Source organism: Canis lupus, chromosome X, assembly GCF_048164855.1.
Source record: "Canis lupus baileyi chromosome X, mCanLup2.hap1, whole genome shotgun sequence".
NCBI classification, from domain to species: Eukaryota; Metazoa; Chordata; class Mammalia; order Carnivora; family Canidae; genus Canis; species Canis lupus.
The window spans coordinates 64,131,961-64,155,991 of NC_132876.1; the positions used below are offsets into that span (position 1 = coordinate 64,131,961).

At 36.4% G+C, this 24,031-nt stretch overlaps 1 protein-coding gene across 12 annotated transcripts in view; it reads right to left on the reverse strand.

The window, feature by feature from the left end:
• Nucleotides 1-24,031, reverse strand: part of ATP7A (ATPase copper transporting alpha) — a 153,460-nt gene that overhangs the window by 107,447 nt on the left and 21,982 nt on the right. For 5 of the 12 annotated variants that reach the window (XM_072816029.1, XM_072816018.1, XM_072816021.1 and 2 more), the window contains 2 exons: nt 3,132-3,193; nt 336-476 (listed from right to left, as the gene is read on the reverse strand). In XM_072816029.1, the coding sequence (XP_072672130.1) occupies nt 336-455 (120 nt within the window). In that variant the 5' untranslated portion in view covers nt 456-476; nt 3,132-3,193. Of the gene's footprint in view, nt 1-335; nt 477-3,131; nt 3,194-22,734; nt 22,770-24,031 lie in introns of all 12 variants that reach the window. The other 7 variants (XM_072816022.1, XM_072816019.1, XM_072816026.1 and 4 more) reach the window with 4 other exon arrangements.

The following is a 24,031-nucleotide window of genomic DNA, read 5'->3' on the forward strand; positions in this document are numbered from 1 at the left end:
CTACAACCCTTTACCTGAAAACATATATTTTAGTTCAGTATGAAATTAAGAGTAATAAAGAGTATATTAGCATCTATACACTTAGAAAAAAAATCTATAAATATACAACCATAATAATGTCAAGATTCCATTTTCAGATGTTTTAAGTTGAAAAAAATATATAATTTTGTATTTTTTTATAAAAAAAGTTAAAGGGGCAAAGAAAATATATTAATCTTCTCAGTTTTTATTATCAAACATGTCAGTGTGTCTGCTTCAATCTCAGTGTTAGAAGCAATTTTCTAGAATTCCAGTCAACAACATTTGACTTCACTGATTTCCAAAGACAAACTTACTTTAATATGATATACACCATTCAGATTTCCAATCTGCTGCTCAATGGTCCAAACACAGGAATCACATGTTATCCCCTCCACAGAGATGGTGACCGAATCCACACTCATACTTCGATCCATCTTGATTTCTTCTTTACATTCCTATTAGAAAAAATGAACTCACTAATTTCAGCCATGGAAATAATCCTTCCTCAACTTTTCCCCCACCTTCTCAACTGAAAATATTCTACTAATAAAATGTTGTCAGCATTCTTGTCTCTCATCTCATTTTACTCTCCCCTCAAGACCACTGATTTAGCTATTCCCTTGGAATAGACTTTCTTCCAGATACCTGCTTAGTTAACTTCCTCATCTCTTTCAAGTCTTTACTCAAATCTAATCCCCTTAATGAGTTTTACACCGACGCCCTGCTTAAAATTGCAATACACATCCCTTCTACACAAATACACTCTGATTCCCCTTACATCTGCTATATTTTGTCTTTTTATAGAACTTATTATCTTCTAATACAGTCTATAATTTAGTTACCATTTGTTGCTTATTATCTGTTTTCCTGTGGCAGTTTTAAAAGATGCTCACAAAGTCTTCATTACTCCTTTCAAGAGGTGGAATTTAAATCCTTTCCCCTTGAATGTGGCCTGTGTTCAGTAACTTGTTTCCAAACAGAATATGGTGGAATAGACAAGGTATGACTTCCAAGAGTAGATTATGAAAGGCACTGGGGGAGGAGGGAGTCACTGTGGATTCCTCCTTGTCCTCTTCCCTGAATGACCCGATCTAGAGGAAGCCATCTTCTACATCATAAGGACACTCAAGTAGCCTTAGGGAGATGTTCATGTGGCAAGAAATTGAGGCCTCCTGCCAACAACCAGATGAGTGAACCATTTTAGAAGCTGATACTTCAGACTTAATTAAGCCTTTAGATGCCTGAAGCTCCAGTCCACATACTTACTACAATTTCATGAGATATCCTAAGCCAGAACCACTCAGCAAAACCACTCCCAAACTTATGACTCACAAAAACTATAAGATAATAAGTGTTTGTTCTTTCAAGCCATTACATTTTTAGGTAATTTGTTACACTGCAATAATTAACTAATATATGTCCCACTAGAATGAAAATTCCATGAATGCAGCAATCTTTTTTTTCCCACTGATGTTAGTTTGAACCATGTGAAGTTGCCATTGTTGTGTATCAAAATAGTCAAATACTGCCAATTTCATATAGATGAACCTAATATATCCCATGAAAACAGTGTTTTCCTCTGGTGAGGGGAACTAAGTGGTTAGGGGATAAGAATGGGAGAAAAAATTTCAGTATATGACCTTTTGCATCTCTTTTTAAAGTTGAGACATAATTGACAAAACATTGTGTAAGTTTAAGGTGTACAATGTGTTGGTTTGTAGGATTGTTGGTTTGTAGGATTAAAACCATTAGCTAACACCTCTATCCTATCACTTAATCATTTCATTTTTTGTGGTGAGAACAATTAAGATCTAGTTTCTTCTGTATCTTCTAAATTTTGTACCATGAAGATGTATTATCTATTCAAACACACACACACACACACACACAAAGGAACAATGTACCTGAAATAATAAAAAACAATAATAGGGATGGGCGTTTATAGCTCAGGCATTCTGAGATCCCTGGTCTTGTTTGGAATGTATAAAAAGAAATAAACCTTAGATTTTGTTAACAATACATGTTAAAAATTTAAAGGTACTTAGTAGGAGACTAGAAATAGAATATATAGCTTCCAAAATAGTAGAGGGAGAAAGAGAATAAAGAAAATTAAATTATGCCAATAGAGAGCAAGGAAGATAAATGAAAATTACAAGAAAAGAAAAAAAACTAAGAACATATTTCTTTAAAACTATTTTCTTTAATGGATTATATAAAATGATTATGATAAAAGCAGCTAGAATCAGGCTTAAGAAATTATTCAGGAATAAAACCAGAGACTTCCCAATATAGATCTAGGGGCCGGGATCCCTGGGTGGCGCAGCGGTTTGGCACCTGCCTTTGGCCCACGGCGCGATCCTGGAGACCCGGGATCGAATCCCATGTCGGGCTCCCGGTGCATGGAGCCTGCTTCTCCCTCTGCCTGTGTCTCTGCCTCTCTCTCTCTCTCTCTGTGTGTGACTATCATAAATAAATAAAAATTTAAAAAAAAAGATCTAGGGGCCTCTCTTAGAGCACTAGAAATTATTCATGTTTAGGTAAATTAGAGGGTTTAATTAGAAAATGTTTAATTACAGGACGCTTGGGTGGCTGAGCAGTTGGGTGTCTGCCTTTGGCTCAGGTCATGATCCAGGGTCCAGGGATTGAGTCCCACATCAGGCTCCCTGTGAGGAGTCTGCCTCTCCCTCTATCTATGTCTCTGCCTCTCTCTCTGTGTCTCTCATGAATAAATAAATAAAATAAAATCTTTTTTAAAAAAGAAAGTGTTTAATTATGGAAGAAAAATTTTATTTGGAAGAATATATTAGCTCAATGTACAGAACTTGCAAATTATATAGATTTGCAACAAAAAGTTTTGCAAAGATTATAAATTATGTAGAAAGGACCATTTTGTCTAAGAGGGAAAAGAGTGGCACAGCGGTTTAGCGCCGCCTGCAGCCCAGGGTGTGATCCTGGAGACCCGGGATGGAGTCCCACATAGGCTGCATGGTGCCTGCTTCTCCCTCTGCCTGTGTCTCTGCCTCTCTCTCTCTAGCTGTGTCTCTATGAATAAATAAATAAAATCTTAAAAAAAATAAGAGGGAGAAGAGAAATACTGAAGTAAAACTTACCCAAACCAGTGATGAGGGAAAAGAAGAACAGGAAATAACCAGTTATCATGAGATGCTATCACCTGAAATTGAAGTACAAATAAAAAAAAAAGTCTTAGGTCCAATAAAATTAATCCAATATTCATTAGGGTCTCCATGACCTGGGATAAAGATCTTGTTGTGTGACCATAATAAAAAATTAGAGACAAAGTATTTCTCTTAGACTTATTTGTCAAAATTAACAATGGCCAACTACAGAACTCAAAAGGTATTATACAAATACCATGATTTACATTGACTCTATTTTGCCCCAAAAGTAGTTTCTTTAAAAACACCAAACTACAAGAGGGCAGTAATTTTAAAAATCAAAACACTATGTAAAAGGATCTTTGGAAGGACTCATAAATATTATATCAGTAACATTAGTTAACTCCAGAGAGGGAAAGAGACTGGGTGGTTGGGGAAGCTTTTGCATTTTGTATATTTATTAATGAGAGAGACAGAGAGAGAGGCAGAGACATAGGCAGAGAGAGAAGCAGGCTCCCTGTGGGGAGCCTGATGCAGGACTCGATCCCAGGTCTCCGGGATCACGACCTGAGCCAAAGGCAGACGCTCAACCACCGAGCCACCCCAGGTGCCCCTAGGAAAAACTATTTAAACTGAAACATCTCTTGGAATAAATTTATTCTGAGTGGTATAAAAACAATTACTACATCATCCTAGCTTTGCTAAGTTCAGAGAAACAAACAGAAACTGCTGCTGACCCACATCCTCTGCTCCTAACAAAGCAAGTTAAATGGACTCTTCTTATTTCTTTGATTTCGTTGGAGCTTTGAACAACTGGACCAATATAATTTCCAAATATCCAAAACCACAGAAGTCCTTTGGGGATAATTTTTTTCAAATGTTAATTCATTTTCAGCACATATTTTTCATTATACATGTTCTTTTTTTGAGATATAATTCGAACACTATAAAATTCACCCTAAGATGTACAAATCAGTGCTTTTTAGTAATTTCACAAGGATATGCAACAATAATGACTATGTAATTGCAGAACATTTTCATTACCTTCAAAAAAAACTCCATACCCATCAGCAGTCACTCCTTGGTCCCTTTACAGCTACTGGCAAAAATGAATCTACTTCCTATCTCTATGGATTTGTCCATCCTGACAATTTCATAAAAAGGGATTAATTCAATATGTGGCTTTCTGTGTCTGGAACTCTTTCCCTTAGCATAATATTTTTAAGGTTTAACAATGTGTGGAATGTATCTGTACTTCATTGTTTTCACTTGCTTGATGGCATCTTTTGAAGCAAAAAATACTTATTTTTTGTGAAGCCAAATTTATCAATTTTGTCTTTTGTTGCTTGTGCTTTTGGTGTCCTATGTAAGAAACGACTGCTACACTGAAAGCCATGAATATTTACTTCTATGTTCTAAGAGTTTGGTAGTTTCAGCTCCTATATTTAAGTCTTTAAATCAACTTTGAAAAAAAAATAAATAAATAAATCAACTTTGAGTTAATTGTTGTACATGATGTATAGTAGGGATCCAAGTTACATTCTTTTACGTGTGATGTCAAGTTCTCCCAGCACCATTTTTTTAAACGGCTTTACTGAAATAAAGTTCGCATATAATTCACACACTTAATGTGTAGAATTCAGTAGGTGTTACATTCACAGATATTTGCAACCATTACTACAATCAATTTTACAATATTTCTTTCACCTTAAAAAGCCTGATACCCTTTAATTATCACCCTCCCATTTCCTAAGCCTCTAACCCACTGCCAGGCAACAATTAATCTTTGTGTCTGTATAGATTTTTCTCTTTTGGACATTTCATATGAATGAAATCATACAATATGTGACTGGCTTCTTTCACTTAGCATAATGTTTTCAAGGTTCATTCATGTCGTAGCATGTATCAGTACTTCATTCCTTTTCATGACTGAATTATATAAGGATATATCACATTTTGTTTATCCATTCACCAACTGATGGGAATTTAAGTTGTCCCTATCTTTTGGTTACCGAGAATAAGGCTGCTATAAATATTTATGTACAAATTTTTGTGTTTTCATTTCTCTTGGGTAAGAGTGGAATTGCTGGGTCCTATAACTATGTTTCAACTGAGGAACTGCCATATTGCTCTCCAAAGCAGCTGTACCATTTTACATTCCTACTAGCAGCATATAAGGGTCCTAATTTCTCTAGCTCCTCATATAAACACTTGTTATTATCTGGTTTTTTATTTTAGCCATTCTAGTAAATGTTAAGTGATATCTCATTGTGGTTTTGATTTGCATTTCCCTGATACTTAATATCTTTTCATGTGCTTATTGGCTATTTGTATATCTTTTTTGGAGAAATCTCTACATGAGTCCTTTACCCAAATTTTTTAATTGGGCTTTTTGTTTTTTTTTTGTTGTTGAGTTGCAGGATTTCTTTATATATTCTAGATATTAATCTCTAATCACATATATGATTTCCAAATATTTTCCCCTATTCTGTGGGTTATCTTTTCACCTTCTTGATAGAGTCCTTTGGTGCCCAAAAGTTTTTAATTTTGATGAAGTCCAATGTATCTATTTTGTTGTTGTTGTTGTTGTTGCCTCTAATCATTTTTTAACTGAGATATAGCTTATATATAGCATTATATTAGTTTTAGGTGTACAACAAAATGATTTGATATATATGTATACTGTGAAATGATTACCACCGTAAGTTTATTTAGCACTTATCACCATGTGGTTAAATTTTTCTTCTTATGATAAAAACCTTTAAGATCTCTCTTAGCAACTTTCAAATACACAATGTAGTACTGTTAACTATAGTTACCATGTTGTACATCATATACCCAGAACTTATTTATCTTATAACTGAACATTTATATCTTTCGACCACCTTCACCCATTTCACCCATCTCCAACACTCACCTCTGAAAACTCAACAATCTGTTCTGTAGGAGTTTGCTTTTTTCAGATTATACATATAAATGAGTTTACATACTAATTTGCCTTTCTCTGACATACTTCATTTAGCATAATGCCCTCAATCCATATTGTTACAAGTGACAGAATTTCCTTCTTTTTAATGGCTGAATAATGTATGTACATATACACCACATTTTCTTTGACCGTTTATCCATCGAAAGACACTTAGGTTGTTTCCATGCCTTAGCTATTGTAAATAGTGCTGCAATGAATATGGGTGCAGACATCTTTCAGACAGTGATTTCATTTTTTTTATAAATACCCAGAAATGGAAATGCTGGATACAAAACTAAAAGACAACCTACAGAATGGGAGAAGATATTTGCAAATTACCTATCAGATAAAGGGCTAGTTTCCAAGATGTATAAAGAACTTCTTAAACTCAACACCAAAGAAACAAACAATCCAATCATGAAATGGGCAAAAGACATGAAGAGAAATCTCACAGAGGAAGACATAGACATGGCCAACATGCACATGAGAAAATGCTCTGCATCACTTGCCATCAGGGAAATACAAATCAAAACCACAATGAGATACCACCTCACGCCAGTGAGAATAGTGAACATTAACAAGGCAGGAAACCACAAATGATGGAGAGGATGCCGAGAAAAGGGAACCCTCTTACACTGTTGGTGGGAATGTGAACTGGTGCAGCCACTCTGGAAGACTGTGTGGAGGTTTCTCAAAGAGTTAAGAATAGACCTGCCCTACGACCCAGCAATTGCACTGCTGGGGATTTACCCCAAAGATGCAGATGCAAAGAAACGCCGGGACACCTGCACCCTGATGTTTATAGCAGCAATGTCCACAATAGCCAAACTGTGGAAGGAGCCTCAGTGTCCATCGAAAGATGAATGGATAAAGAAGATGTGGTTTATGTATACAATGGAATATTACTCAGCCATTAGAAACGACAAATACCCACCATTTGCTTCGATGTGGATGGAACTGGAGGGTATTATGCTAAGTGAAATAAGTCAATCGGAGGACAAACATTATATGGTCTCATTCATTTGGGGAATACAAATAATAGTGAAAGAGAATAGAAGGGAAGGGAGAAGAAATGGGTAGGAAATATCAGAAAGGGAGACAGAACACGAAGACTCCTAACTCTGGGAAACGAACTAGGGGTGGTGGAAGGGGAGGTGGGCGGGAGGTAGGGGTGAATGGGTGACAGGCACTGAGGGGGGCACTTGATGTGATGAGCACTGGGTGTTATTCTGTATGTTGGCAAATTGAACACCAATAAAAAATAAATTTATTATTTAAAAAAAAGGAAATGCTGGATAACATGGTAGTCCCATTTTTAATTTTTTGAGGAACCTTCATTCATACTATTTTCTATATATTCATTTTTAAAATGTAAAAACTTAGAAAAGCTGAAAGAGGGGTACCTGGGTGGCTCAGTTCGTTAAGCAACTGACTGTTGATTCAGCTCAGGTCATGATCTCAGGGTCATGAGATCAAGCCCTGCTTCGGGCTCCACACTCAGCAAGGAGTCTGCTTGAGATTCTCTTACCTTCCCTGTCCCTCTCTCCATCCCCCCACTTGTATGCTTTCCCTCTAAAGATAAATAAATAAATCTGTTTTCTAAAAAAGAAAAGCTGAAAGAAAAATTCATCACTAAGCTCACCATTCTGTCTTAATTTCATTCAACTAGCATTAATTATGGAATAATTATATGGTATGACTTATCGGAAATTGATTCATAAATTAGTCTACTTGTGTTATTTTATTCTTTATATTTATTTTTATTGAAGTATAGTTAACATACAATGTTACATTAACTTCCGGTATACAATATAGTGATTCAACAGGTCTATGTATTATGCTATGCTCACCACAAGTGCAGCTACCATCTGTCACCATACAACACTATTCAATACCATCGACTGTATTCCCTATACTATATCTTTCATCACTATCACTTACTCATTCCACAACTGGAAGCCTTGTGTTATTTACTTTTATTTTTTTAAGTTTATTTTTCTTTTTGTAATCTCTACACCCAATGTGGGGCTCAAACTCAACCCTGATCAAGAGTCACATGCTCTACTGACTAAGCCAGCCAGGCACCCCCATGTTATTCACTTTTAAAGTTATGGCTAGGGATCCCTGGGTGGCGCAGCAGTTTGGCGCCTGCCTTTGGCCCAGGGCGCAATCCTGGAGACCTGGGATCGAATCCCACATTGGGCTCCCAGTGCATGGAGCCTGCTTCTCCCTCTGCCTATGTCTCTGCCTCTCTCTCTCTCTCTCTGTGACTATCATAAAATAAATAAATAAATAAATAAATAAATAAATAAATAAATAAATAAATAAAGTAAGTTATGGCTAAAGCTATTACAAATGTGATAGGTAACAATTCAGTTGTGTCCACTACTACTTCTTATGAAACCAGTATTAAATTATTATCTATTTTTACATGGACTTACAATATTTATTCAATATAAAGGAATACATTTTGCCTAATTTTTAATGACCTGAAGAAGCCTGTATTCAAGGTAAAAAAAAAAATCAAAACCACAATGAGATACCACCTCACACCAGTGAGAATGAGGAAAATTAACAAGACCAAAAACAACAAATGTTGGAGAGGATGTGGAGAAAGGGGAACCCTCCTGCACTGTTGGTGTGAATGTGAACTGGTGCAGCCACTCTGGAAAACTGTGTGGAAGTTCCTCAAAGAGTTAAAAATAGATCTGCCCTACGACCCAGCAATTGCACTGTTGGGGATTTACCCCAAAGATGCAGATGCAATGAAACGCCGGGACACCTGCACCCTGATGTTTATAGCAGCAATGTCCACAATAGCCAAACTGTGGAAGGAGCCTCAGTGTCCATCAAAAGATGAATGGATAAAGAAGATGTGGTTTATGGATACAATGGAATATTACTCAGCCATTAGAAACGATAAATACCCACCATTTGCTTCGATGTGGATGGAACTGGAGGGTATTATGCTGAGTGAAATAAGTCAATAGGGGAAGGACAAACATTATATGGTCTCACTCATTTTGGGAATATAAAAAATAGTGAAAAGGAATAAAGGGGAAAGGAGAAAAAATGAGTGGGAAATATCAGAAAGGGAGACAGAACATGAGAGACTTGGGATCCCTGGGTGGCGCAGCGGTTTGGCGCCTGCCTTTGGCCCAGGGCGCCGATCCTGGAGACCCGGGATCGAATCCCACGTCGGGCTCCCGGTGCATGGAGCCTGCTTCTCCCTCTGCCTGTGTCTCTGCCTCTCTCTCTCTCTCTCACTGTATGCCTATCATAAATAAATAAATAAAACATGAGAGACTCCTAACTCTGGGAAACAAACTAGGGGTGGTGGAAGGGGAGGTGGGCGGGGGGTGGGGGTGACTGGGTGACGTGCACTGAGGGGGGCACTTGATGGGATGAGCACTGGATGTTATTCTATATGATGGCAAATTGAACACCAATAAAAAAATAAATTTATAAAAATATAAAACAACAATACACATTAAAAAAAAGAAAAAAATAAGAAAAATCATGATCTCTAATGAAGCACACTGCCAAAGATTTTCACATTCTGATATCTATGATTTACAAATCTACATGTAAATATAAGTTGTCACTGCCTTATGAAACTCTGTCTGCCTTTCTCTAGCCAGAGCAGCTGCTGCCAATAAGATAAAATCTGAACCTTTGAATAAATGATAAGTGAAATAAGGGAAGTAGGAGATCTGAATTAGTTTAGAGGAGCTATAACTAGCTACTGTAGATGAAAAAAATTTTCCACATTGCCTGAATTTACTATTATGATTATTCAAGATTTAAAAGTTATATTAATGCATATATTCCCTTTTCCCCAAACTTTTATTATAAAAAATTTCAACCATACAAAAAAGCTGTAATAGTACAATGAACATCTACCTGCATATCCTCTGCATAAATTCAACAATGGTTAACATTTTGCTATATTTGTCTTATTTTTCTAAACTATTTGAATGTAAATTTCAGAAATCATAATACTCCAGCATGCATTTCCAAAGAAAAAGAACTCTCGCATAACCACAATACTTTATCAAAGCTAAGAAAATTAATGATTGTACATCATTGAATACAAATTCTCTATTTATGTTTTCCCAAATGTCCCAAGAGCATCTTTTATAACTTTTATTTTTCCCAAATCAAGATCCAGACAAAGTTCACACACTGAATTTGGTTGTGTTTGTTTTAGTCTCATTTAATCTAAAACTGCCCCTCTCCTATCCCTAGTCCCCCATGGACTGACTTTTTAAAGAATCCAGGTCACTTATCTTAAGAGACACTCTATCCTCTTTTTAAAACACAAACTCCACGGATGCCTGGACGCTCATCGGTTGGGCATCTGCCTTCAGCCCAGGGCCTGATTCTGGAGTCCCAGGATCGAGTCCCACATTGGGCTCCATGCATGGAACCTACTTCTCTCTCTGCCTATGTCTCTCTCTCTGTGTGTGTCTCTCATGAATAAATAAATAAAATCTTAAAAAATAAAATAAAATACAAACTCCTCTTTGATAGTTTAAGAGACTCATAGCTAGAATTATATCCCCTAATAACTATGAAGCCCAGATGGGACAGGAAAAGCAGGTAATTGTGAACAAATGATACCTCAGATGAAGGGAATTCATGGGCCCAGGTGAAACGTCCAAAGGTGAGGTACTTAAGGCCAACATAAAGGCATCAGGGGCTAGGGAGAGGGTCACTCTCCCTAGCAGTAATGGGTATAAAAAGGGAAGCAGAGTAACATCTAAAACAAATGATCCTATCAAAATGTTGTCTAGTGTCAGTCCTCTGCCTTATAAAGGAGACCCTTTCTCTTTCCTCTTGTAGCACATGGATGCCTGCCTCTAGGACAGAACACTTAGACTTAGTACTATGTAACTCAGATATGTTATGGGTCAAATGGGGCTTTTGAAGGTTGATCTAGGCATACTACCAAAACTAAATTGTTTTATGGGAAAATGTCAAGTTCAAACAGAATTGGTAACAAACTTTTAGACTATAATACATTCATCAGATGAAAGCTAGTTTATCTGGTTATTTAGAAATGTAATACTGAAATACGGTTTTCTAATAGGGTATGTCCCAGACCAAAGTACTGGAGCATCTCTCAGGCTTACTGAGGAACTGAGAGAAACTTAAATAGAAAGGCACTTTTAACGTAACTGGATAGGGACACCTGGGTGGCTCAGTGGTTGGGTGTTTGCCTTTGGTTCAGGTCGTGATCCTGGGGCCCTAGGGTCCTGGAGTCAAGTCCCACCTCGGGCTCCGTGCAGGGAGCCTGCTTCTCCCTCTGCCTATGTCTCTGCCTCTCTCTCTGTGTCTCTCATGAATAAATAACTAAAATCTTAAAAAAAATAAAGTAACTGGATAATTCACCTGGAAGTATGTATTGAAGAGAGAATTTCTGAGCACAAATGAAAATTACATTAATATAGCCACATTTCTGCCTAAATCCTAATTCAAACATGTTAAATCATCTATGAAAATATGTATTTCCTCCTGCCTTCATAATTCACCTGCATTTTCTCTTCAAAATTCTACTCAAATTGTCCTTTACACACAAAAGCTCAGAAGAATTCCATCTCCCTCATACTACTCCTATATGTATAACTAATTGATTTTGTCACATATGCTACGTCCCCCTTTTGAATTTTAAATGTCTCAATGATAGGTACAAAGTCAGGAACATATTTTATAACCTCCTACTGTACTTAGCAAAATGACTCAGAAAACAGAGTAGGAACATAAACAATTTCATATGGTATGGAAAAACACGTAGGCTTCTGGGAGATCACAATATCAAAGAACAAATCTGACATGCGGCTATTAGGAATGAAGTAACTCTTAGAACAACAGCATCCAACAACACTGAGGGAAATAACTTCTGGTTATTAAAATATTTTGAGCCACTCCCTAAACACACATGGTAATCACCATTAGAAACATTTTCTAAGAGGAAGAACAGCATTATGACTAGATCATCATCTCTGGTTTTAGAAACAGAAACTGAATGAGTTGAATACAAACATGATACATATATATGGAGTCTGCTCAAAACCACTTCTTAAAGCTGATCACAGAAGCTCAAATATCATTTTTAAGCCCCCTAAAATAATTAGCCTTCATAATTTTGGAATGGTTTCTGCATTAATAAATTGTAATTAAGTAAATGCAAATTAAAACCACAATGAATATCATTTACATCCATCACGTAGATAAAAATTTCAAAATCTGGCAATACCAAGTGTCAGTGAGGATGTGAAGCAACAAGATCTTTCCTATTCAGCTGCTGGAGAATGTAAATTAGTACAACCATTAGGGAACCTGTTTGGTGATATCTGGTAGAGTTGAAGATATGCATATACTACAACTTAACATTTTCACTCCTAAGCATATCACCCCACACATGTGCAGAGGAAACATGAACAAGAATGCTCATTGCAATAGTGTTCCTAATAGTTAAAACTTTGGAAATGTCTGTCAACTAGAAAATGGAAAAATAGGTGGTGGAAAATATATATATAATGGAGAATGATACAGTAGTTAAAATAATGAACTAAAACATGGTTCTTGCTGGGAGAAGGGGAGATTTTACCACGAAAAGGACATCTGGCAAAGTCTGGAGACACTTTTGGTTATCACAACTGGGGAATAGGAGGAGATGCTACTGGCATCTAGTGGGCAGTGGCCAGGGATACCACTAAACATCCTTAAAAAACAAGAAATCCATTCACAGGGGTGTCTGGGTGGCTCAGTCAGTTGGGTATCTGACTTGATCTCTGCTCAAGTCATGATCTCCGGGTCTTGAAACAGAGCTCTGCATGGGGCTCTGTACTCAACAGGGAGTCTGCCTGAAATTATTTCTCCCTCTCCCCCTGCCCCTAACCCCGCTCACACCTGCTCGCTCTCAAAAATAAATAAATCTTTAAAAAAAAGAAATCCACTCTTGAGCTTGAGAAACTAGAAGTATAAGCAGCAGCGTGGATAAATCTAATTAACATAGTTGAGGCAATAAAAATTTTCACAAGGACACAAAAGTCTAGAAACATAAAACAATACCATATATTGTTTCTGTATGCATACATATGTAGTAATGTTAGTCAAAATATAAAAATGTGCATGGGAATAACAAATGTCAAATTCAGAAGTTTGGGGAGGGAGGAAGGGATGCAACTAGAGCACAAAGAGGAATTTCAACTATATATGTAATGTTTAACTTCTTAGGCTGTGTAGTAGACACACACTTATCTTACAGGGCTTTCTATACTCTGTTGACCTAAATTCTTTTATTGTAAGAATTTTTAAAAGGAAAATAAATGAATGAACTTGGTAGGCATTATGCTAAGTAAAATAAGCCAGACACAGAGAAAAACTGCATGATCTCACTTATATGTGGAATCTAAAAAATGTCAAACTCATAAGTAGAGACTAGAAGGGTGATGACCAGGGCCTGGAGGGGGGTGCAGTGGAGGAGATGAAGAAGTGTTGATCAACGGTACAAAGTTTCTCACTCATTATCAGGGAAATAGAAATCAAAACTACAATTTGATATCACCTCACACCAGTCAGAATGGCTAAAATTAACACAAGAAACAACAGGAGTTGGCAAGGATGTGGAGAAACTTTTGGCGGAAATGCAAACAATGCAGCCAATCTGGAAAACAGTATGGAGGTTTCTCAAAAACTTAAAAATAGGGACGCCTGGGTGGCTGAGTGGTTGAGCTTCTGCCTTCGGCTCAGGGCGTGATCCTGGAGACCTGGGTTTGAGTACCACATCAGGCTCCCTGATATTATTCAGCCATAAAAAAATGAAATCTTGCCATTTGCAATGACATGGATGGAGCTAGAGAGTATTATTCTAAGTGAAATAAGTCAGATAAAGACAAATGATTTCACTCATATGTGAATTTAAGAAACAAAAAAAGAGGGGCAGTCTGGGTGGCTCAGCGGTTTAGCGCTGCCTTCAGCCCAGGGCGTGATCCTGGAGACCCGGGATTGAGTCCAGCGTCGGGGTCTCTGCATGGAGCCTGCTTCTCCCTCTGCCTATGTCTCTGCCTCTCTCTCTGTGTGTCTCTCATGAATAAATAAATAAAATCTTTAAAAAAAGGAACAGACTTTTTTTGTATATATTTTTTATTGGAGTTCTATTTACCAACATATAGTATAACACCCAGTGCTCATCCCATCAAGTGCCCCCCCTCAGTGCCCCTCACCTAGTCACCCCAACCCCACCTCCCCTTCCACTACCCCTTGTTCGTTTCCCAGAGTTAGGAGTCTCTCATGGTCTGTCTCCCTTTCTGATATTTCCCACTCTAAATGAATAAATCTTTTTTTAAAAAGGGCACTTTACATAAAAGGGCAACATTTCTTTAAACAAAATTTAAAATAGTGGGTACTAGAGAAAAACTGATGCTTACCAGAGCGGAACTAGGTGAAGGGATGGGTTAAACAGGTGACAGGGATTAAGAAGGGCACTTTTTGTAATGAGCGCTGGGTGTTATATATAAGTGTTGAATCTATATTGTACAGCTGAAATTAATATTACACTGTATGTTAACCAACTGGAATTTGAATAAAAACTCTTTTTAAAAGGTAGAAAGTTTCAGTTATATAGGATTAATATCTGGAGATTTACAGCATGGTAACTATGACTAAAAATATTGTATACTTGAAATTTGCTAAGAGAGATCTTAATTGTTCTCAAAAAACAAAAAAGGTAACTGTGGGGTGATGATTAATTAGCTTGACTGTGGTAATCACAATGTATAGGTATATCAAAACATCATATTACACACTTTAAATATATATAATTCTTATTTGTCAATCATACCTCAATAAAGCTGAGGAAAAAACATTTCTAAAAAGCCAGCTTATTTTAGGGGGAAATAAAGAAGAAAAATAAAGGGAATGTGCAGAAATTAAGAGAAGTGTTACTAAATTTGAAATAATTCAATGTGAGACTAATGATAAACATATAAACAGCCCAAATCCCCCTATTATACCATTTTATAAAAACAATCTCGATGTTGTTAAACAAACTGATGATTTCTAGCTGTGCAAACATTAAACCAGCTGCCTTCAAGGTATCTATATAATATTTCCAAATCTATTTAATTGTTTCCTACCCATTTGCTTTTATTTAAAATCACTATCACCTCTAGGGGCACTTGGTTGCTTAGTCTACAGAGCATGCAACTGTTGATCCTGAGGTCATGAGTTCAAGCCTACAGCTTACTTACAACAAAAAAACAGCAAGATAAAATTACTACCAACTCTAAATTGCAAACAAAAAGGGAAAACATTAACTTCTCTATTGTCTTATATAATGGCACCTCTTTCTTTTTTTTCTTTTTTTTTTTTTAAATTTTTTTTTATTTATTTACGATAGTCACACACAGATTGAGAGAGAGAGAGAGAGAGAGGCAGAGACACAGGCAGAGGGAGAAGCAGGCTCCATGCACCGGGAGCCCCACGTGGGATTCGATCCCGGGTCTCCAGGATCGCGCCCTGAGCCAAAGGCAGGCGCCAAACCGCTGCGCCACCCAGGGCACCTCTTTCGTTTAAATTGTGTAAGCCTTTATGGGACACCTGGGTGGCTCAGTGGTTGAGCGTCTGCCTTTGGCTAAGGGCGTGATCCTGGAGTTCTGGGATCAAGTCCCACATCGGGTTCCCTGCAAGGAGCCTGCTTCTCCCTCCGCCTATGTCTCTGCCTCTGTGTCCCTCATGAATAAATAAATAAATCTTTAAAAAATTGTGTAAGCCTTTAAAATGAAAATTGATCTCACACTTTAACCTATTTTCAAAATACCAAGTACCTAATCTCTTCCATCAGACAATTGTCATTATATAAATAGAGGATAAATATTCTAGATGAAACTGCTGGAGTAGACAAGCACGTTTTCAAAACATAAGTTGACCATTCCCAAAAGATTAGGAGTCAATACTTAAGACATATTAATAAGGTCAAATAAAGAACAAAATAGAACATTCAAATTGAGAAAAGTTAATGTGTCTTGTTGGTCATTTTTGTGACTCCTGGGCTAATTATTGCCTTGCTACAAAAGAGCTGTCCTTATAATAACAATATAGATGTTTCAATTTCTTGTAACACTGAATAGTTGACAAAACCATCATATACATGAATTTCTCAATTCTTCCATAAAATAGAGTGATAGTCTCCTTTTAAAATTAAGGGAGCTAACACTCAGGCTTATTCACCCTTATATAGACAATTCAGGCTGAAGTCCAGACCTAACAATAGCCTCAAATGAATAAATAAGGCAGTGTTTGCAAAATGCATAAAATAAAACCAGCCAAAGGTTTGGGGGTAGGGTGGGGAAAATGCTTGAGAAGTACTGATATCTTTCAATGTACACAGGTAAGGACAGGTTCTAACCAAACTGAGAAATAGTCCTCAAGTTACTAGGTGCCTTTCCACCAGGGGCTGAGCATCTGCTGCAATGTCAATAACAGACTAGAGGGAAAAACATGTTTTTAGTACAGATAAAAATTTTCATTGCCTCAGACAACACCATTGTTATCCCAGAAAAGTAGAGGGTAGTAGGATTCAACTATCTGACAATGAAATGTGTCAGATACTTTTCAACCATATTATAGTATAATATGGTATTGCTGTAGCACTCACTCAGATTCTAAGAAGACTGTTTGGTATGATTTTCCCCCCTGTCAAAATAATGATCTAACTCAAGCTTGTCAGATACAATCTGTAGGTAAATAACAGACTGCTTGCAATGACATCACTTTCTTCATAAGGAAAAATCCACCTTACAATTTTAGTTCTAAGACAAAACAGGGACACGTGGGTGGCTCAGCGGCTTAGCGCCTGCCTTTGGTCCAGGGCGTGATCCTGGAGTCCCGGGATCGAGTCCCACATCGGGCTTCCTGCATGTAGCCTGCATCTCTATCTATGTCTCTGCCTCTCTTTCTCTCTCTCTCTCTCTCTTTCTCTCTCTTTTTCTCTCTCTCTCATGAATAAATAAATAAAACCTGCAAAAAAAAGCAAGTGTTTTTAAAAAAATAAGACAAAACAGTGCTACAAACCATGATGAAGAAACATCAAATATCTATGAAAAATAAAAGCAACTGTCGGTATTTAATCATTATAGAGAGTAAGTAGAAAAAGCATTTATTTTATATTCGCTATAACTGATTAAGAATAAGAAAACTGTAAATAATAAAAGTTTGGTGAGGCTGAAAATAACAACTCGGTTTGACCAAACTTTTCAAGTGTATTATTAATTTTATAAAAAAACATTACTAGGGGCACCTGGGTGGCTCAGTGGTTGAGCATCTGCCTTTGGCTCAGGTCGTGATCCCCAGGTTCTGCTCAGCGGGGAGCCTGCTTCTCCCTCTCCCTCTCCTCCTCCCTCCCACTCATGCACTCTCGCTCTTTCTCAAGTAAATAAATAAAATAAAATAAAAAAAGAAAGACCAATGTATCTATTCAATATGGTCAAGGGTGCAGAAAAATATTCTACCATACTGTCAGTGAAGTGCAAATCATTATGGCCTTTTTTGGAGGGCAATTTTGCAATACCTATCAAGATATGACCCAGCAATTGTACACAAAAGAATCTAAACTACAAAATATACAGATGTAGAAGGCTATAGGATAAGTAGTTAAAACGGTCAAAACTTGGAGACTCTCTAAATGTCTGTCAATACAGAAATAGATAAACTGTGATGCATTCATACTATAGAAGACTACACAGCTGTTAAAGAATGAGCTAAATCTGTCTTGATTCAACTGAAAATGATGAAAGCGTATCAATGAATAGAAAAAAGTTTAGAAAGATACAAACTATTAAAAATAATTACCCTTTGAAGGGGTGACTTTTTTTTACTTTATATACTTCCATATTATTATTATAATTTCATGAAAATAAGCATGTAATACTTTAGTATTCAGAAAAATATAATAAATAAAAGACTAAAATTTCCAAACATATTTTCTTTGCTGGAAATGGATGCATATATTTTTTTTCCTAGAGCTTAGACATTTGCAGATAGCTTTTTTTTCAAATACAAAAGAGGAAGAAAGTCACATACAGTTCTTATTTTTAAAAACAAGCAAAGGTTAAGGATGACCAAAAAAAAGAGATTGCAAAAAATAAAGGAAATGAGGAAAAGAGGAATATGAGCAGACTGATAGAAAACCTACAGAAAGGAATTCTTTTAGTGCTGGGCATGAAAACAATGAGCAGAATATGATTCTGTAATCTTAAATTGGAAAGAGAAGTGAAAAGAAAAACTGAGATATAATTTCCTTAGTCACAGAAGGGGAGTTTAAAATAAACAGCAGCAATAAAAAAAATCTCACTACAATTAGTTTTAAAAACCTAGGAAAATCCACCTGTAATCAGGAAATTATACAAAGCCTCAAGAGAAAGATGAACAAACCAGTTTCTAAACTGCCTGATTGGAATCTTTGGAATAACTAGGAAAACACACAGCATCTCCTAATAATCTGACTTTAGGAATAAATTTGGGACAAAGGAATTTGCAAAATTTCTATAACCAAATTAATTGAATCTTCTCCAAAATTAGTAATATAGAAAGTCTATCAAATTAGGAATAAGACACATAAGTTACACTAAACCCTATGAATAGGGACACCTGGGTGGCTTAGCGGTTGAGTATCTGCCTTCGGCTCAGGGCATGATCCTGGGGTCCTGGGATCCAGTCCCGCATCAGGCTCCCCACAGGGAGCCTGCTTCTCCTTCTGCCTATGTCTCTGCCTCTCTCTGTGTGTCTTTCATGAATAAATAAAATCTTTAAAAAAAAAAAAGCTCTGAATAAGCAATTATAGAGTCTTGCATGTTAAACGAAGATTTTGACATTAGGAGATAATACGGTGGTTTGGAGTTCAGAGAATCTCTTTTTCAGACTCAAGAACAAGCAACAGCAATAAATCTGCCTTGGGCAAAATAACTTTAGAGTTATGCTGCCTTGATAATCAAGATATTATGCTCATTTCAACTTCCCTAAAAACAGTAAAACTGATAAATCACTTTTCTGACCATTCTTCCTACTCAAAAGGCTGAATGAAAGACCTGGATTGCTACCTTGTCACATCATTTCCAATCCTTGGACTTATAAATTGACATTGTTCTCAGAGAAACAAATTCTCTTAATAAAATAAGCTTAATTAATAAGCAGAGAAATATAATAATTTATTCTCATAATCTTTAAGGTATCTCATATAAAGATATTTTATATTTAGTTTAAAATAGCATGTAGGGCAGCCCGGGTTGCTCAGTGGTTTAGGGCTGCCTTCAGCCCAGGGTGTAATCCTGGAGACCCGGGATTGAGTCCCACATCGGGCTCCCTGCATGGAGCCTGCTTTTCCCTCTGCCTGTGTCTCTGCCTCTCTCTGTCTCTCATGAATGAATAAATAAAATCCTTTAAAAAAATCCTATTCATATAGCACCTCAATATCTCCCTGAAAAAAAATTTAAGACTTAGTAATAAACTTAATGCGTATGAAGATATTGTGAAAACAAGTTAATTCTACCCAAATTAATCTATACATTTAAGAGAATCAGTGGGATTTTGAGGTAAGTAAAATCTGACACAATGATCCTAAGGTTGATATGAAAGAATAAAGAATAAACATCTAAGAACGCACAAATTGTGAAAGAATGGTAAGGGGAAAGTATGTATATGTATATATTTACACACTAAAATATGACTTTCCATATATCACTATATATAAAATAGAGACAGCATTTCCTTTTTTTATTAGGATTTTATTTTTTAAGTAATCTCTACACCCAATATAGGGTTCAAACTCACAACTCTGAGATCAAGAGTCCCATGCTCCATGGACTGAGTCAGCCAGGTACCCCAACACAGCATTTCAAGTAGGTGAAGAAACAGTGGCTCACTTAACAAATAGCATTGGGACAAGTGGTTAATCATTTTAGAAAAAAATAAAGTTAGTTTCCTGTTATATATCTAAACTAAATTTTAGATGCATTGCAAATTTAAATGTGAAATACAAAAGCTACTGAAAGAAATTATAAGCAAAAATTAGTATAATGTTGTGATAGAGAAAGCCTTTTTTAAGCATGATACCAAAGGCAAGGACATAAAAAATAAAACCTTCTGCATAGGGAAAAAAGCACAGATAAAAGATAAATAACAAATTATAAAAATGGACTAGCAATATATATGATAGGCAAGTGATTAATATCTTTAGTATACAAATATCTCTTACACATCTATAACAAAAAGATGAGCACCCAAAAGAAAAAATGCACAGTGGAAATAAGCAGGCAACTCATAAATGAAAAAATACAAATGGTCATAAAGTCTCACTCATCATGGAAGATAAAAATAAGCAGATAATCATTTTTCACATAACAGACTGACAAAGCTTAAAAAGAATTTTAATAACATCTGGTGTAAGTGTGGTTAAATGGACACACTCCTACACTGTTAGTGGGAGCATGAAATGGTAGCTTTCTATTTTTTTTTAAAGATTTTATTTATTTATTCATGAGAGACACAGAGAGAGACGCAGAAACACAGGCAGAGGGAGAAGCAGGCTCCATGCAGGGAGCCCAACGTGGGACTCGATCCTCCTGGGTCTCCAGGATAATGCCCTGGGCTGAAGGCAGCATTAAACCGCTGAGCCACCTGGGCTGCCCAAATGGTAGCTTTCTGAACAAAAGTTGGCAGTATGTTATCAAAAGTCTTAAAAACTATTAACCACTTTTATATATGTTACTGGAAGTATATATTTGTACAACTTTTCTGGGGGCCATTTTGGCACTATTTATCAAAATATTTAATGTATATGCCCTATAACCTAGCAACTCCACTTCTAGTAATTTTATATAAAAGATATGCTCATAAAGATATATATACAAGAAGGGAAACCTGGGTGGCTCAGTGGTTGACCATCGGCCTTTGGCTCAGGTTGTGATCCTGGGGTCTTGGGATCGAGTCCCGCATTAGGCTCCCTGCAGAGAGCCTGCTCTCCCTCTGCCTATGTCTCTGCCTCTCTCTGTGTCTCTCATGAATAAATAAATAAAATCTTTCTAAAAAAAGATATAGGGACGCCTGGGTGGCTCAGCAGTTGAGCATCTGCCTTTGGTTCAGATTGTGATCCCGGGATCCTGGGATCAATTCCCGCATCGGGCTCCTTGCACGGATCCTCCTTCTCTCTCTGCCTCTCTCTGTGTGTCTCTCATGAATAAATAAATCAAATATTTTTAAAAAGATATATACACGTATATGTATACATATATATATACACACAAGAATATTCATTGAAGCAGTTTATTATTATAACACAGAACCGAAAACCTAAATATTAATCAAAAAGGAATTAATTTAAATAAAATACAGCATATTCACACAATGAAATATCATACAACCATTTAAAAAATAAGGTAGGTCAATATTTCTTGATATAAGATGTACAAGATATGTTAAATGGAAGATGGAAACTGCAAAATAGTGTGTACATACATATATAGTAATATACATATTATATATGCATATATATTATATTATGATCATACAGAGTATGATCCCATGTGCAAAAGAGAAAAAAAAAGAGGCATTACATAGGCTTGAAAATGCACTGAAAATTTTTGAGGAGTATACAAGAATCTGCTAACAGTTTCTTAGAGAAGGGGGCTGGGAAGTCAGAAAATTTTACTTTTCACTTTTGTATTGTAACATTTTATCACTATGAACATACATATTACCTTTGATTTAAAAAATGAGCTTAGGGATGCCTGGGTGGCTTGCCAGTTGGGTGTCTGCCTTCGGCTCAGCGCGTGATCCTGGAGTCCCAGGATCGAGTCCCACATCGGGCTCTCTGCATGGGGCCTGCTTCTCCCTCCACCTGTGTCTGTTTCTCTCTGTGTCTCTCATGAATAAATAAATAAAATCTTTTTTTAAAAAAAATGAACTTAGAAAAAGTGCCACTCTCTGATCTGGAAGAGTTAGTTGTATGATACCTGATGTTTATGAGAAGATTTAAATTTATTTTTAAAACGATATTAAAATAGGGGCACTTGGCTGGCTCAGTAGGAAGAGAGTGCAACTCTTGTCCTTGGGGTTGTGATTTCCAGCCTCATGTTGGATGTAGAGATTACTTAAATTTTTTTTAATATTTTTTAAAAGGCACTAAAAATGAATGAGCCTTTTGAAAATTTCAATGACATGGATGGAGCCAGAGAGTATTATGCTAAGCAAAATAAGAAAAACAAATACCATAGGATTTCACTTATACGTGGAATTTAAGAAACAAAACAGATGAACATATGGGAAAGAAAGAGAGCCAAACCAGAAAACAGACTCAACTACAGAGAACAAACTGAGGGTTAGTGGAGGGGGAGGTGAGTGGGAGCATGAGTTAAATGGGTTATGGGTATTAAGGAGGGTATTTGTGATGAGCACTGGCTGTTGTATTTAAGTGATGAATAACTAAACCCCCTACACCTGAAACTAATATTACAAAGTATGTTAACTGGAATTTAAATAAACTTGAAAAAAAGAAAACATTCTCTGGAAAAATATCTTGTTCCCTCTAACATTTAAACTTTAAGATACTTACAAAAGGAAAGCATTTACCTTATTTTAGCACCTTCCATCCTGGGCTGCCTGTACTGCAAGATAAAAGCTTTTCTGTAACAATCTGAGGAGCTCAAGTAGTTTGCTTATAACATTTATCATTAACTTACCCATATGGTTTACTGAATGATCAAGCAGTAGTAAAAGTTCATCTGATATGATCAGCAAATTCCAATGAAATGAGAAGGCTTTTGGTTTTAACATAGAATTCCCCATTTTTTAAATGAAAAAGGCACTTCTATGACTTTCCATATGACATTACAGTTAATAAAGTTGCATTTACTTTCATTAGGTGAATTGCACTTTATATGCTACCAAGTTGATAATACAGATTTCGGGGGAGGGGAATAATTAGTTGCCTTTATTTCTACTTATGAGAGTTGACAGACCAGAATGTATTTAACCCTCACTACATGCCTGTTACTTTGGTGAGAGTTGGCAACAGAGGTTGGGGGTGGGAAGGATGTGAGAACCACTTCCAAAATTCCCTCATGCTATCCCTTTATAGCCAACACTTCCCTGAATCCTGGCACCCACTGATCTGTTTTCTTCTTTATACTTTGGCTTTTTCAGATTGTCATATAAGTGGAATCACATAAGGCTACATAAGCCTTTTGAATCTGGCTTCTTTCACTTAAATACATACTAAGATTCACCTGATATTGCATGAATCAACAGGCAGTTCCTCTTTTGTCATGGGGTAGTATTTCACAGTATAGGTATAGAACAACCTGTTTATCCATCAGTTGAAATAACTGGGTTGCTTCTAGATTTTAGTGATTAATACTTAATAATGCTGCTCTAAATATTCAGATATAGGTTTTTACATGAACATAGGTTTCATTTCACTTAGAAAGCTAGAAGAATTGCTGAATCATATGGCAAATATATGTTTAATTTCATTAAAAAACTAGCAAACTCTCTTCTAAAGTAGCTGTACTATTTTTCATTCCCACTAGCAATATCTGAAAGTTCCAGTTGTTCTGTCTTGCTAACACTTGGTATTGCAGCTTTGTTTTGTTTTGACATAGGTGTATAATGGTATCTCACTATAATGTTTTAAAGTATTTTTTAAAGCACTGTTAGGTTCACAGCAAAATTGAACAGAAAGTATAAGATTTCCCATATACTCTTCCCCTCCCATGTACAATCAACCTTCTCCACTATCAACATCCTGAATCAGATTGTACATGTTACAATCATCACTGTGGATTTAATTTACATTTCTCTAACGGTTTTCATTTGCATCAGCCTAATTTGCATTTACTTTATTTGCTTATTTGTATGTCTTCTAGAT